This window comes from Zingiber officinale, chromosome 9A (genome assembly GCF_018446385.1).
Source record: "Zingiber officinale cultivar Zhangliang chromosome 9A, Zo_v1.1, whole genome shotgun sequence".
NCBI lineage: Eukaryota > Viridiplantae > Streptophyta > Magnoliopsida > Zingiberales > Zingiberaceae > Zingiber > Zingiber officinale.
In genome coordinates this window covers 136,487,648-136,499,677 of record NC_056002.1, presented here as the reverse complement: position 1 = coordinate 136,499,677, position 12,030 = coordinate 136,487,648, and the positions used below count along the sequence as shown (strand labels likewise).

The following is a 12,030-nucleotide window of genomic DNA, read 5'->3' as shown; positions in this document are numbered from 1 at the left end:
CTCACAGTTCAAATTATTGGTAAATTCTCACTCTCTCCATGCAAATTTTCCTTTGCTTCAATTTATCATCATTTTTTTAGGTTGAAAAGGTCAAAAATGAGGTATAATTTATCATAAATTCGACATCATTTAACTAGAATTACTCAGTTGATTCAGCATAATCCAATCGATTGACATAAACTCTAAATCGATTGGTCAAGGGAAAAAAGAGTCGTACTTAATTGAATAGAAAATATACTCGATTCTAATTAAATGATGCTAAATTTAGAAGGAATTATATCTTCTTCTGAATTTATTTTACAAATTATGAGTGCTTCCCTCACGACAAATGGGAAAAAAAGTCATGCTTAATTTGATAGAAAATACATAAAATTCTAGTTTAAATGTGCTTAATTTAAAAATAATTATTCCTCCTTTTTTAATTTTTTTACCCATAAAAAATAATTATTTTAAGTAAATTGGTATGTATGAGAGAGAGAGAGAGAGAGAGAGTGTGAGAGAGAGTGAGTGTGTGGTGTGTGTTAGAGGCTTAAAAGTCAATTTCCCTAATAGAAATCTAAATACTTTTTCATTAAAATTTTTTTATCAAAAATATCTAAATACTTATTTTCATGAAATTTTAAAAATAGTAGAGCATCCATAGTCATAAACCTCTTAAAGAGATTTATGCTCTATCACATTATTATCATATCAAAAATTAAAAATTTTACTTCTTTTAAAAATTACTCTCTATTATCATAAAAAAATTTTTAAAAAATTTAACTTCTTTTAAAATTCTTTTTCTATTCTTTCTTCATTATTTTTTTTTATAAATCTAGTCTCAAAATTTTGATACGGATTTATAAAAAAATTATAAATTCCATCTATATAATGAGGAAAAAATTTATATTAAAAAATTTATAACATAAATTGTATGGTATAAATTTTCGACATGCCTTAGAATAACAAACAATTGCGAGGAACGTTTCCCGTTATCTAAGCCGTGGGCCCCAAGTTCTCGACTCGTTTTCACCTAACTAAGATCCGGGTTCACACGCTGGTGGGTACACGTAGAATCAGAGAGAAGAGTACTTGCAGTTCACGGGGGTCCCACCACCGTGGATGAATCCGACGCAGTGGGTGACGTGTCCGCTCCTCCCCCTCGCGACCGTATTCCCCCTTCCCACCACCTGCCCCGCTAATTCTGCGCCGCCACTCTAATCGTGCGCACCTAGATTCTTTCTGAAATTTTGCACTTACGACCCGAGGAGTTTCATAATGACAGGATGCTTTGTCCTTTCTCGCCAAGAATTTGTACTGTAATTTCTGATGTTTTATCCGGTAATTCAGATGATTTCGTAAGGTTACAGATACAGGCAAACGTACAGGCCAAAGCTAATAGAATTTTTTTAAAAAAAAATTCTTAGCCAACAGGATTGTTTTTTGAGGCATTCGATCACAATAAGCAACATTTCAGGGTTGTTTTTGAAAAAACGTATTTCCATTTATGCCTGGATTCGCGTCGCCCGTTCTCTGATTCTTCCTGCTGTGTGGCTTCTGGCTTCCGCTGCTGAGCAAGAGCGAGAGCGAGAGCGAGCGAGGAGGATGGGAAGGGAAATATTCAAAAAAGTTGAAGAAAGAATTGCTTTGATTGGAATCTCCAACGCTTAGAATCTGCATTCGTTGCTCTTTGGTATCCCTGAATTGATGAAAGGTCCGGTTTTTTTAGTTTTAAATTTTGTCTCCGATGTTTGGGTTGCAGATTCCTTCGTTATTTATGGGTTACGCGTAGATCTTCGATGCTTCTGTTCGATGTGGATTTCTGTGTTTTATTTGGTAGCTCTGTTGTTTGAAAATTGGAAATTTCTCGACTTTTGGAGAAGAATTTTCTGATAATTATTAATTTTCGAATCCTGTTGTTTTTGTCTCTTTTTATATTCTGTTGACTTGATTGAACCCCATCTCTATGTATATTGTTTGAGTTTTTTTCCTCCTCCTTTTGTTTAGGGTTTTGGTACGAGTTACTAAATTGATAGTTATATACTGCGACTGTTCTGTCATCTTTTTGCAAATTGCTTATGGGAGTTTCAAGCTGTCTTTCGATCCTTATGACCTTATTATCTTTATGCTGATTTGTATTTCACTTTCCCTAGTTCTTCTTGTCAAATCTTTCTTCCAGATTCTTTATAGTTCATCTTGTCTTTTTTGCTCCAAACTCCCTTTTTAGTGTTTATGATTAACTGGAGTCTGCTAAATTTTAGCATCCCTCCTTTTAGAGATACCTTGTGTATAATGTACGAAGAACACTCAGAATTACATTTGGTTGCTATTTGACATTGATCACTCTCCTAATCCCTAGTCCTAGAACTCTCCAACCTGTTTGATTCGGGACTTTTCTCAGCCACATCAATTGTATCTAGAAAAGCTTTTACAAGCCATCAAGTGTAGCACACTGCTTTATGGGATTGCTAGATGTATGCCCTTATTTTAATTATCTTTTCATAAATTTCTTAATGGTAGAAGAAATTATGAAACGGTTTATCATTGGAAAGCAAGGTCAAATTGACTAAATCTTTATTTTTGTTTAACTTGATTGTATTGCATCTCTACATCTTGGTAAAATTCAATGTTGGTTCTAAATACAAGTTATTTTAGAAAGAGATAAATGGAAACCTTGAAGCCCCCATTTTTTTCCCGGATTTTAAATCTGAGATCATGGCAGTAACTATTAAGGCCCTCGCAAGTTAAACTAACTGGCACCCTGGGTTAATGTAAGTTGATGCCAAGCACTGTAGCCAGAACTCATGTTCCTGCTAGTTAATGCTTACATATCAGCTATGTTGGTAAAATCACTTGAAACTAGAAAGTTTTATTCTTTTTCACTCTCTTCTTTATGTCATTATACTCCTATATCTTCCTGTTTCCTTCTTTTTATTTCTTCTTCATGTACTACCCTTTGCGATTCTAATTTTTCTTGACCTAACTGCTGATTTAGCTGATGCAGACCCATAACTAGAACCTTAGGTCCTAACTACATCAAGTTAGTTGCATGGATCCTATCTTTCCATTTAGTTCTGATGTCAAGGTTTCCTCTAATGACTGTTTCATGTTTTATTTATTTGCAAACTTAAAATAATATGGTTATATAAATACATTGAGACAGATATTCCAACATACAGTATGTCCGTGCCATTGGGACGAAAATATACCTAGCTTAATTTCGAGCATGACAAATCGTAAATGTTGATTCAATCCCGTCTTGTTTTTTTGTTTCTTAGAGTTGAATCATAACTTTCTTTTTGTGCAAGTCATATTTTTAATCATTTTTTTAATAGTTAAGTTATACTGCTTTAAAAATCCTTGGTGTAAATTTCTGTTTATCGTACCATGGCAGCAATTCTTAGCCACAGATAAGTTCATAAAGAGCCATAAAAAGGATTAGCGAATGGATCGAAATGATACGTCTGGTTTTGTTAGTGGAGGATGCACTCTCTTCCAAGGACTGAACATCTGACTTGATTCCTAATCTAAACAACCCCAGAGGTCAGGCAGCTGCTACTTTCATTAATACTTCAGTGTGATTCTCTTTCGACATCATCACATATGGATAATAGGCTTGCACATTTTGGATTTTCTTTGAATTCGTCCTCCATAAATGCTTTTGAGGACTTGGTTCAATATCATACTGACACCACACTGCGGATTGACTCTCCTGGTGCTTGTCTGAGCGCTCTGAATTCAAAAGGGGCAAAGAGGAAGTTGTGTGATGTATATGGAAGTTGTACTGAAGTTTCCTCACTAACACTTGGCTTAGGCCATCCACAGAGTTCTTCAGATAGCAGCAAGAACAGCTCCGCAACTGCTTGCACCATGTCTTCTGTCAGGGAATGTGATGATGGGTGTTCCATGGATCTTGGATTAAATTTCGATCTCAACCTTGGCAATGAGAATATATGTTGCTTAAAGAAAATGCCTCTTGATATTCCAAAGCCTAAAATTGACCTTCAGTTGAGTTTATCAATAGGCGGATCTGAATCTATTATTACCGGTATAAGTCCAGTCTCAACTTATGACTATTTGTCAGACAAAGCAATATGTGTCACTCAGGTACAAACTGTCGATGAAGGGTCAACTTCATCTCGCTGGAATGGGAGTAGGTTATTGCCATACACAAGTGACACTAACAAAGCTGGTGCTTTGTCCTCTGAAAAAACAATCTACAACGCATCTAATTCAGCAGGACAGACAGACGCCACTTTATCGATCATTCTCCAACCACCAAAATGTTCAGTTGCTGCTTCCGGGGTAACTCAAACTCAGCAGCGCAATAGTAACACTAAAAATTGTCTCTTTCCTGGATGTTCCAAAGGAGCCAGAGGTGGTTCTGGGTTATGTATAGCACATGGTGGTGGCCAGAGGTGCCAGAAAGCTAATTGTCGGAAGGGAGCTGAGGGAAGGACCATCTTCTGCAAAGCCCATGGGGGTGGCAGGCGATGCCAACACCTTGGCTGTACCAAGAGTGCTGAAGGCCGTACGGAACACTGCATTGCCCATGGTGGTGGTCGTCGTTGTGGCCATGAAGGTTGCTCCAAAGCAGCTAGAGGAAAATCAGGTTTATGCATAAGACATGGCGGTGGCAAGAGATGTCAAAGGGAGAATTGCACCAAGAGTGCAGAAGGCCATTCTAGCTTATGCATTTCCCATGGAGGCGGTCGGCGTTGCAAATTCCTCGAATGCACCAAAGGTGCGCAAGGCGGCACACATTTCTGCAAGGCGCACGGTGGAGGTAAAAGGTGCACACACTTGGGCTGCACAAAAGGAGCTGAAGGAAGCACACCTTTTTGCAAGGCCCATGGTGGAGGGAAACGATGTGCATACCAAGGTGGTTGCACAAAGAGTGTACACGGTGGCACCCAGTTTTGTGTGGCTCATGGTGGAGGAAAAAGATGTTCTGTACCTGAGTGCACTAGAAGTGCAAGAGGTAAGACAGATTGTTGTGTTCGTCATGGAGGTGGAAAGAGATGCAAGGTCAAGGATTGTGGAAAGAGTGCTCAGGGTAGTACTGATTTCTGTAAAGCACACGGGGGCGGTAAGCGGTGCTCATGGGGGCAGCCCGAGTCAAATTTTGGTATCGGTAGCTCTCCTTGCGAGCGTTTTGCCAGAGGAAAGATTGGCATGTGTGCTGCACATACTGCTCTCATAGAAGATCATCGTGTTCATGGAGAACATCAACTGGCTATCGATTCAGAGAATCCTACACTCCGAAAACCTGAGAAGATGAAAGAGATTGTTAGTCTAGAAAATTTTCTAGAAAAAGAGAATGGAAACGAATGTCGCGCAACACCTCATAATCCAGAAGGCAGGGTTCATGGTGGGAGTCTTATGGCTATGTTGGCTAGCAATGCAAGCCTCAATAGCACCCAACCCTGTAAGTAAAGCTGATTGCAATCTGTCTGGTAAGTGGGTTTAAGGGCTAAATGTCCAATCTTCTGTGTGAATGACTTTCTCATTTGTACAATGTAGCACTATGATTTGTGTCTTAGTTGTTATGAAGTCTAATTTGTAATCTGATTTCTGTTTTGTTTCAAACAATATTGTAGTACAATTGTCCCTCTGCAAAGATTAGGAGAAAACTGAAGAGAATTGCCTCGAATGTGAACTTGAGGCAAGCAAATGGTTGCTTGTATTATAATTTTTTTTGCCTTTTCTCATCATCACTGTAGATAATGCCATTTCTTATGTGGTTCTTTCTGATGTTATTTTGAAGCATGAAATCTTCAAAACGTAACGTGCTATTAATATTCCATTTTCTTGATCCATTTCATCAAGTTCATGGGCAATTCTACAGTCACAAGATTAGACTAATTTCAAGGTGCTTTGGCAAACTTACATGGTTTACACTTGTTAAACTTCTTGGTTGAGTTGAATGTGATTGTTTGTTTAATTAGATTTAATGGTTTAGAGTTCAATTGATGCTTGAAGTCGGTCTAGTGGAGTTTAGATGAATCCGTAGGTTGCGTTTGGTTTAGAGTGGCAGGACACCTTAATTTTTAGATATTAAAGGATTGAGTTCTAGCTTCTGTAAATTAATGAATGATTTTTTTAATAAACGATTGACATAAAAATGTCAAGTTGATAGGTCGTTCATTATGAACATTTTTCGATTTATTTTGGTAGTCGATGAAAAATTTTTATGAGCAATTGAAAAAATTGGGTGCTATCATAGTATCAGCTAAGTTTACGGGCTAAAGATAAGCGGACTCGAACCGTTGACATCTGTCACAAGGTAAACCATTGCCTCTCAGGCCTCCCCGGCTGATTCTACCATAGAGGCCAACGATAGATAATAACTCCCCCCCCCCTCCCCACCGAACACAGCTTATAACTTTCATCGTACTGTGCTCTCCAAAGAAAAACTCTTATCAAAATCTCAAAAGGTGCTGAGTCGAAATCCCATTCTAAGGATTCTTGTGGTTCCGGAGAATCCAGCTACAGGAGAACCAGGAACGGAGAGCTCTCCTCCTTTTTCCGTCCGACTCTTTGGTCATGGTCTTAAGATTAGTTGGCATAAATTGAATATTGAATATCCACTAAAAAAATCTAGTTGCCTTTAACATCATAAATGGTGCCACATTGTTCTTCAAATGCACCTTCAAAACACCCTTTAGGGTGCCCTAGACGAGCAGAGTCGTACCTATATTTGACGGGATTTGAAGCGCATATTAAAAAGTGGTCCTTTTACTACGATAAATAATGATAAAGTTCAATTTACAAATAATATATATACTAAATACATAAATAAATAAAAAATAATATATTATTATAAGCACTACTTGTCTAGCTATTTTAGAGGTAAAAATATTTATAAAATCTAAATAATCCAATTGTCGGACTATTTATTTCTCAATTTATAACATTGATAGCTCATTTAATGTATCCTGTAACACTGAGACTAATACGGTGGCTGCAAGTAGTAGCAAGGCGACAAGCAGTAAGCATCATGCAATTAGGTTGTCGTTCGCACAAACGACCGATGTAGCGTGCGACAGCCATCGTGTCGTGCAATTAGGTCACACGAGCAAAGGTCAACCACCAGCCCGTGTTGCGTGAGATAGTCACTGCGAGAATCAACGTGATTAGGTCGCACAAATGACCTTTGTTGCACGATTAGGATACAAGTGGTGTCGCGTGTTGCAAGACGAAGAAGATGGTTAAAGAAAAAGTTTAGGATTACCTCTTGTTCAGTGAATCCATGCATTGGTAGAAAAGAATGTTGGAGAAGAAATCACGTGCAAAGAAGAGCAAAACCAGAAAAGAAATTGCATTCAAAGAAGAGTCATGCATAGGTGCGTGCCTCGAAACCGTGAGAATAGGTTTAGCAGCCATTTAGGATCCATACCTCTCATTTTGTTTTAGATATAATTAAAAATAATGGACTCTTCATTGGATTGGGCTTTGAGGCGGTTAGTTTTCTGACCTCATAGAAGTTACGGCTATGTAGACGAGCCATCTATAAACCCAATAGTGCTCTCAATTTGTAATGCCACATGGTAGAACTCTATTAATAAGTTCAACTTATCATTGCAAAAATTTTAACTCTAAGTTCCTTGGTATATATATATTTTTTAAATTATTTGATGCAAAGAAAATTAAAGAATGGAAAAACAGAAGATTTTGGTAATTAAAAAAAAATAATACGCAGAGGAAAATTTTTTTTAAGGATAGACATATAAAATGAAGAGACCTGTAAAAATAAAAATGATAGACCATAAATTTATATATCTATCCTTAATTTTATTCTTAAAATTTTTTCTATCTGTAAATCCTTACTTTTTAAGGAAAAAAATAGACTTTCACAAGTTAATTTTTATCACTCGTTTATAAATTATTCATTTTATTAATAAATCATTCCTGTATACTTTTCATTTTTTATAGGTCAATTAATTTGAGTAAGCCAAACAAGTAAAGTAAGTTAAAGGAGTTGTGTGGATTAAGAAGGCCTAATGGGTCGAACCTTAAAAGGAGAGCGAATAGCAAAGAAGAGGATAATAATTTACAAAAGGGACAGTGAAATAATAAATTTTAGACTAATTTCTTTTATGTCTTTAAATTTGTTTTAACATTTATATTTAAATGTTTACAAACTTAGTTGAGTATATAATGTAAAAAATAAATAGTTTTATAACATTAATAACTTATATTTTTAATATTTAGAACATATTAAATTTATAAATTCTTTCTATTTCTCTATGCTTTAAAGTTCAATAAGATAAAATATCTATAGAATAAGAAAATATAAGCAACAGTGATATTATAATTTTAAAAATAACTTACTAAAAGGTAAATATCAACATAAATAATATTTTTCTCAAATTTAAAACTTAATAACAAAATGCTGAAAATTATTTTAAAAAGCATAAACAACAAATATAAGTGTTGCATCCACTATCTCAATAATTATTATCAGTAGCATATCTTAATCTCTCCGAATTAAATAAAAACTCAAAAGAGTTTCTTCCTACTTTTAAAATTGTTCAAAACAAATTTATAGTTAAGAAATTACTTGATCCATTAAAAGAAAAAATAATTGACTTTGAAAGATTCTTCTGTTATCGATCGCCATCACTTTCATCAAATGGTATTTTTCTTCAATTAATACATATAGCTTCTACTCCCATTTCACTTACCATTTGTTTAGCCTTCAGCATGGTCTTCAAAGTCAAAATAAGTCTTTTCACTATTTAATAGCAACATCAATATATATTTTTTTAATTTGAAAAAATTTACTTATAGTATTGATTGCATATAACAACTTATACTAAATTATCATTCCAAATAAGAATTTGAAATTTTTTTTCTAATATCTGTGTATCTACATGTTGCCTTTATATCCATAGAACTGGTACTAGAGGAGTCATTAATGTAACAAATCTACATTTAAAAATTTTAAATTCATATGTTGCCAAGACTCCGCTTCACTCTTTGTTTTAGGAACCTCACTCGTGTTTCAAATCAATCAAACCAACTCATTTTTAAAGTATGCTCTCTTAGAGGTTTTACACTTTCAACAATAGCTTAAGTGTTTGACCTTTCACATTATATTTGAAAATTTTTCATAACTTGATAGAAGAGGAGAACAATGTATAAAGGTGTCATATTACTTCAAACAATAACATAGCTTTGGGACAATAATTTGACATATCACATAATGTCAAGTTAAGACTATGACATCCACATGTAATATAAAAAGCTCTCAAATTTATTTCAAATAATCTTCTCAGTACACTATTATATTTTTCTTTCATATTTATCCATTGTTATACCCCTTACTTCTTATATTATCAATACTAAGCTCAAGTTAAGGTGTTATATTTTTGATATATGATGTGGCGATAAAGGGGAGTCCATCTGACATGGGTCAACTGTCGAGAAGGAGGTCAAGTCAAGATGGTCAACGCCAGAATTTTAAAAGGCTCGTCTAAGGTGACCGAGCGGAGGACCTTAGTAAGGTCGGTCGGGACAATCAGTGTTTGATCGACAAGAGACTTGTCCGAATTGACCACCGTCCAGCTCGGGATAATACGGTAAGATAGTTAGACACTTAGTGTGGAACGACAGGACGCTAAGGAGACCGAAGAGCTTGTCCGATCGGGAGGGACAAGCTACTACACCCAGTCACTGCAAGGAAGAACAGTTGAGGCCGACAGAACGGAGGTGTCCCGATCGAGAGGCTACCCCGCTTGACCAAGATGCGAGATCATTGTTATATCTCTCGATATCCTTTTGGGAGATAGTGTCACTGACATGAGGCATGGTCAACAGGAGGATCGTACGGCGAAAGTTTCTACTATCTTGTTAGAGATATGCACGTCCTGTTAAAGTACGACATCATAGGCACTTTCCCGATAGGCCCTTTCATAGGACACATTGGAGAATATGTCCACGTCTCGAGAACCATGCATGTCACCCACCATAGTACCGGTGGAGATACACGTTATTCACTGTTTGCGCTCGTGTTACTGTTGCTCCGCTTTCCTCTACAGTTCCGATGACTGACTTGAGTGTCGAAGAACCAAAGCCGGGACCATTTCCCTAACTCGGCACTAACGTTATTTGTTTTACAGAGCAGGACACGATCTACATCTAGTCAATGCAGTAGCCATATCCCTAATTTTCCACCTTCCCATTTTCGGATAAGATTAATGTATCATCTTACTTCAAAAAATATTATCATATATTCTTTTACCACTGTTAAATTTATTGAATAATCCACATAATGTATTACCAGAAATATTATTAAATTTATTGAATAATCCACAAATGTATTACAAGAAATATTTGTTCAGGACATGCATATGAAGGATAATGTAGTGCAATTGAATAATATTTTACTTTTTAAACTTTCAATAATGACATTCTTTACGTCAGTTGTCAATATTTTCATCAATTCATTTTTAATTTTATAACCAAGATGTATATGCTTGATTATGGCAAGAATAAACCATTGTTTTCAACATATTTTTTTTTTACCATCTCTTCACAATATTAAGTTATTTTTTTTGTAAGATTATGTACAATAGTTATTAATCGCTTTAATACTAATCTCCCCTCCTCTTGTCTTTATTAATTTTTACTTAAAAGCTTTCTTATTTCTTTGCAATCTCCTTTCCAATTTAATATAATTAATTATACAACTAATATGCTCCTTACTCGCTTCATGATTTTATGATTTTAAAGTGTCAACTCAAATTATTGTCAATTTTGTACCCTTCATTAGCTACCAATATTATCCATAGCACTTTCTTGTAAAAAAAAGTAAAATATATTGGTGGGATCCCTAGTTAAGGTTGGTTAGGTTGACCAAATTCAAGTTGACTCGAATTAGGATTTCGATATTTGATCAATATGTAAATTAATCGAGTGAGACATCGAGCATGTTAAGATTGACCAGATTATTGACAATCTATCAATAAGTTAATTGGTTGAGGAATAGTCAAGTAGATCATGTTGATTGGATATTTGATGAGACGAAAAGTCTAAGTAGGTCATGGTTGAGCAGACACTTAGTGATCAAAAGTCCAATAGAAAGTTAGTGAGAAGTCCAAGTGGTTATGGGTGACCAGACACTCGGTGGTCGGAAGTCTAACATGGAGCTGGCACAAGAAGAAAATCCAAGTGGGTCACGGTTGACCGAACACTTGGCGGTTTGAAGTCCAACAGGCAGTGGCATGAGGCATAAAGTTCCAACAGGTCAAGATTAACAAGGTGCTAGGCTACGAGGAAGTCTCGATAGATCAAGGCTGACCGGATGTTAAACAGCGGAGAAGCCCTGACAGGTCAAAATTAACTGATGCAAAGGAAGTTTTGATAGGTTGAGGTCAATTAGATACCAAAAGAGGTGAGAATTCAGCTTCGGTAAGACTAAAACAAGAGTATTAATTCGATTGATAGGGTGTATTAATAAACTAACAAACATAAAACACTAAAAATAAGGATGTTACAGTACTGCTATAATAATTTGCTATAGTACTACTACTATACATGTGTTCTATCAATCAACTAATGGCTTTAGAAATTAACCAGAAGCTTTAGAATTTGACTTTTTGACTCAACTGATAATTGATGTTAGTCGATTAATGTCAATCAAAACTGAACAAAAGCCACTTGATTCAATTATCCGACTCGACTAATGACATCAATCGATTGATGGTTGATATCAGTCGACTAATGATGATCAAAATTGAACAAAAGCATTCTGACTCGGTTGCGTGACTCGACTGATTAGATAATAGTTGATTGATGTGGGTAAGATCAGTCGACTGATGTTGAGATGGGTTCAAATCAACATTGGATCAATCGACTGATGGGTAAGATCAGTATACTAATAAGTAGAAATCATCCCCGACCTAAAAGCTATAAAAGAAAGGGTTCGAGAAAATTTTCGGAGTCGATTTTTGGAAGTTTGAGAATAAAGTGGTGCTGTAATTTTAGACCAAAAAGAAGCAATTATAAGCATCAAGAAAGTGTCCAAAGCAAAATTTCATTTGTAAA

The 12,030-nt window shown here is 35.7% G+C and overlaps 1 protein-coding gene across 1 annotated transcript; it reads left to right on the top strand.

Moving 5' to 3' along the window:
* Positions 1-1,502: 1,502 nt before the first annotated feature.
* LOC122018924 lies at positions 1,503-5,726 on the top strand. The gene is made up of 2 exons (XM_042576396.1): positions 1,503-1,693; positions 3,374-5,726. The coding sequence occupies exon 2, from the start codon at positions 3,583-3,585 to the stop codon at positions 5,413-5,415; it is 1,833 nt and encodes a 610-aa protein (XP_042432330.1). The 5' UTR covers positions 1,503-1,693; positions 3,374-3,582; the 3' UTR covers positions 5,416-5,726.
* The last annotated feature ends 6,304 nt before the right edge of the window (positions 5,727-12,030 follow it).

Excerpts from the sequence above, each read along its gene's own strand:
- LOC122018924 (XM_042576396.1), top strand. The coding sequence starts at position 3,583 with ATGGATAATAGGCTTGCACATTTTGGATTTTCTTTGAATTCGTCCTCC.